This window comes from Frankliniella occidentalis, unplaced genomic scaffold, assembly GCF_000697945.3.
Source record: "Frankliniella occidentalis isolate FOCC.00 unplaced genomic scaffold, Focc_3.1 Scaffold96, whole genome shotgun sequence".
Classification (NCBI taxonomy): domain Eukaryota; kingdom Metazoa; phylum Arthropoda; class Insecta; order Thysanoptera; family Thripidae; genus Frankliniella; species Frankliniella occidentalis.
The window spans coordinates 49,906-54,289 of record NW_026267225.1 but is presented as its reverse complement, the minus strand read 5'-3'; the positions used below and the strand labels follow the sequence as shown (position 1 = coordinate 54,289).

Sequence of the window (4,384 nt, the reverse complement as noted above, 5' to 3'; positions counted from 1 at the left end):
CCCGCCCCACCCCACCCCGCCCCGCCCCGTCCCGTGGCGGGGGGGCGGCCACTCTCCGAGGGGCGGCGCGCCCGCGGCGCTGGCCCCCTCCGAGCAGGCCCCCACCGAGGCGCAGCATGGTGCGCTGCGTCCCGCCCGTCGCGCTGGCGCTCGTCGCGGTGCTCGTCGCGGTGCTGGCGACCGCGCGCGCCCAGGAGGAGCACGACCAGGGCAGGACAGGTGAGCACGGCGAGGGCGCGGACCAAGCCGCCGAGGTCCACCACAGCGAGAACGTCACCTCCTTCTGGACAGCGTCGTCGGCATGCTTGGTCCGTGGTCTCCCGGGTCTCCCGTTGTCAGCACGAGCGAGGAAAGCATCGCGTCAGCCAGGAAAATGCTACGCGTCGGCCGAGAACAAGAACGACAGCAACGTGATCAGTGCTTTCATGAAACAAAACTTACATTGGGCCTACCCTAAATGTGTGCTGTGTGGATGGTGGTAGGGTACTTCAAATGGGTTCAATCGTTGGAGCAGGAGTCGGAAACGGAAGTTGGGAATGAGAGCAGGAGCAGAGCCAATTTGATGAGAAATTGTCAATAAGTTTAGTTTGACCTCAAAGATACCAAACACGGGGCCTAAACAAAAACAACGTTCATTCGCGTGACACCTTGTCTTTTCCGCGCTCGATTGTGCAGAATCCGCCATCTCGGTGTGCGACTCGATCAGCTGCGAGCTCGACTGCCGGAAGAAGACCAAGGACTGCGGCGCATTCGGCTGCAACGGCGTGTGCATCGGCTTCTCGTGCCAGTGCTTCACCAAGCCCCGGGCGCCCAGCGGCGGCTGGAAGGAGTACAACCCCCTGTGAGTGCAGGGGAGCGCCCGGCCGCCGCCCGCGAGGCCGCCGGCGAGGCCGCCCGCCCGCAGCACGACCGGGGGTGCGTACGTACGGCACGAGGCATTCCGCGAGGGGAAAATCATTTCAACTATTACATATCTGCACCGTCTGTGAAGGCAACACACCACAGTGTTGCGGGTTTGCCTACCAGATCTGCCCGTAAGGCGCCATAGCCCCCTCGGTATGCAAACCCGCAACACTGGGGAGTATTAGCCTTTTCACTCGGTACCGATGGCGCAGTAACTTGTACTAACAGTGTAACAACGCGTAGTTATTAATGCACTCTAAACGCTGTGGTGACCTATAGCTTGCCAAAATATTGGCACTCCTTTATGATTGCCCAAATTTTGGACGTCTTATGGCCACTATTTGCCAAAATTTAATAGGTTTTTAAGAGAATTAAGGCCACCTTTTGGCCGCTTCAAAGGTCGAATTTTGGAAAGCAAAGAGGCAGACTCTAAAAGTCAGCAAAAACTTTGCAATCTAAAAAGAGTCCCAACATTTTGGCGATCAAGGCGGCCACGGCGTTTAGAGTGTGGTAGGAATAAATAGCATAATATAACTGCATAATTTTGTGTAAATTATGAAAAAGTACGCAAAAACTAAGGTGTCCTAACGTGTACTAACGAACCAACTCGTACACTCTACTCCGGAATGATTTCCCCTCCCATTCTGCACACCGAGGCCCAGAACGGAAGTAAGTAGCACAAGACATCTTGGTTCCGGTCGTGAGCTCGGTGGCGAGTCAGTCATAGTGGTTTGCCCTTATCTTTAATCCGCCTCACGTGAAAGGATGTGCGCCAACTATTTGTTTGTGAAAGATGGAAATGTCCTCAAAACGTCATATTAATGCTTTGCAAGCAAAAGAACAATTTCAGTTTCTATTGATCATCTCTTACGATACCGACGAGTGGAGTGTATCATAGCGGTCGTAACGAATGTTTCGTGTCTGTTCACAGCGCGGAGGGGTACGAGTCACTCTATGGCACCCTGTACGACTCCGGAGGAGGATCACAACCCGTCCTTCAACAACAACTACAACAACAACAGCAGCAGCAGCAGATGCTGCTACTGCAACAGACGCAGCAACAGCCACAACAACAGTTCTTCCAACCGCCACCGCCGCCACCACCACCGGCACCCACTCAACAACCCCCACTGGTGGTGGTCCAGCAGCAGCAGCTCCACCAGATACAACAGCAGCAGCACCAGCACCAACAGCAGCAGCAGCAACAGCAACAGTTGTACCTGCAGCTGCAGCTCCAGCTGCGGCAGCGCGTCCAGGAGCAGCTGCAGCAGCAGGCGCAGCAGCACCAACAGCTGACCCAGCAGCTCAGCCAGCAGACAGAGCAGGCCGAGCTGCAGGACACGCAACCACACTTACAGCAATTGCAACAACAACAACAACAACAACAACAACAACAACAACAACAACAGTGGCAACAAGTTCAACAATACGACAACGTGCAGCAACTGCGTTAACGGCTGACTTGTTATTTGGTGCGGCGGGGTGGGCTGGGCTAACAGGGCACTCCAGTCTATTTGGAACGCAGAGGACAAACTCTCCCAATCTGCTGTTTGAGGTTGTTCCGGATGAGTTCCGGTTGATTGGCCAAGTCAAACACGTTCCAGTTCGTTCCAAAACATGAGTTTCTCATGACAGTTTCTCATACCACCATGTTTTCTTTCCAGTTTGTCCACGCCTCTACATCTTGTTACTCTTTCTACTTCCGGTCTCAGCGCAACTCGGGTTACGTGATTAGAAGAACCATACGCGTCTGTTAGAGGATTTCGTTCCAACAAGAATTTTTCCTAAATTGTGTAATAGATGAAAATTTCGTTTTTTGGAGCTTCACCCTATACAAAACGTCAGAATGCACTGGAAAGATCCAGCAGGGGAAAGCCTTGTGCTACAGTAGCAGGACCTTTTTTCTGCGTTGTAGACTTTTACTGGAAAGGGAAAAGAAAGCAGTGGGGCATAAATCGAAAGATCGAGAACCGTAATAACTGAAGTCACGTCGTAGCCCCCTGCCATGGGAAGGGGGGGGGGGCACTTCCAAAGCTCGGTAACAAGTTATTGCAGAGCATACTGTTACGGTAAGTACGTTTATTTGGAGGATTTTATACGAATCTTGAAGAAGTTAGGGTAGGTTCTTTTTCCCACCAGTTGGGTTTATTTGAATATTGAAATTTAAACTTTTTAATTGCAACACTACTTGAGAGTAATTGAAGGGCACGATATTTTGAAAGTAGCTTTAATGAACTGACACTGCAAACACTGATAATGAGGCGTCCCTCAAAAATATTAATTATCTACTTATATACACACTATACACCCTAAGTAACAATATAGATACTGTCACATGAACTTGTCCTGAGTAACTTAGACTACCAGAGACAACAAGCAGGAAACTGCCAAAGTAATAATGAAGAATGATAAACCATTCGTAAATTTGATCCTTATAAACAAGGTCAATCAATATCCTACGCTGGGCCCAGATTTACAAGAAGTATGTAACTCACCAGAGTTGATCATGCGCGGCCTGTGCGGCGACGAGCGAGGCGGCCCGGGAGGGGCGGCCTGGTGTTGTGGGGCCCATCAGCGTCCTCGCCGTCCAAAACAGAGTGGGGACTTTGGGCATGTTGGCGGTGGCTTCGGGAGGCGAGTTCAGTGAGGGCCTAGCCCATCATGGAGGCGACACGCCGAATACCCCAAGCCCTTGGGGGCTTGGTTTACGTTGAGCTATCCATAAGGTGGCGAGCAGGAGCACAAGAATTCGGTATTTCACGCGCACAACAGTTTGCACGAAACGAGGCCGAACGCGTCTCGTCTGCTGACCGTCCGGTCCTCACGCTCCGCTCTCCTCTCTCGACTGACGCGCGCGCGCGCGGTGGCACTACCTCTCGGCGGCCGGGTCAGGCGTGCCCGAGGGAGCCAAACGGGTTGCCTACCCATTAGGCGTACTCTACTCAGCTTTGTCGTCCGCAACAATACAAGCCCACGTCCATCTTCGTGCCCACTTGCTGACCTCACTACTCACGGCATGGCTGGCAGATCAAATCGGCAGAAGGACACCGATGCGACATGTCCTGCCCTGCACCACTCTCCACAGCACAGCTTTTCCTCCTCTCAGTTACTTGAAATGATTTTCATTCGAGCAAAACTTATGGTGGACGGCACGGTGAGGGCACGGCACAGAAAACGTGTCGCACACACAGCGCTAGACACCGTGCCAAAAACTACACCCAGAGAATCGTTTCGTTCCAACAAAGAAAATTAGCTGATATTTCTTTTATAAAGACGTGCAGAAAAATATTTTCTTTTAACCAAGGAGCCGTGTTTGATTCGAAGAAATATTAACTTTTGGATCAAAGAAGGCTTCCTTAAATCTAAGAAAGCTCCTAGGATTGAAAGAAAAAAAATTCTTTACATCTACATCGCAGAAACGACACTGTAAAAAGCTTACGAACGAAATACTTTGCAACGTTACGAACAATTTTCGTTCTTT

The 4,384-nt window shown here is 51.4% G+C and overlaps 1 protein-coding gene across 2 annotated transcripts; it reads left to right on the top strand.

Moving 5' to 3' along the window:
* Positions 1–33: 33 nt before the first annotated feature.
* LOC127749821 (probable basic-leucine zipper transcription factor Q) lies at positions 34–2,700 on the top strand. Of its 2 annotated transcripts, XR_008011371.1 has the most exons (4): positions 34–219; positions 676–841; positions 1,835–2,458; positions 2,568–2,700. XR_008011371.1 is itself a non-coding variant. In XM_052269590.1 (3 exons), the coding sequence occupies exons 1-3, from the start codon at positions 117–119 to the stop codon at positions 2,355–2,357; spliced, it is 792 nt and encodes a 263-aa protein (XP_052125550.1). In that variant the 5' UTR covers positions 34–116; the 3' UTR covers positions 2,358–2,547. The 2 variants fall into 2 exon arrangements, 1 of the variants encoding a protein (XP_052125550.1); XM_052269590.1 differs by lacking the exon at positions 2,568–2,700 and having other exon boundaries at positions 1,835–2,547.
* The last annotated feature ends 1,684 nt before the right edge of the window (positions 2,701–4,384 follow it).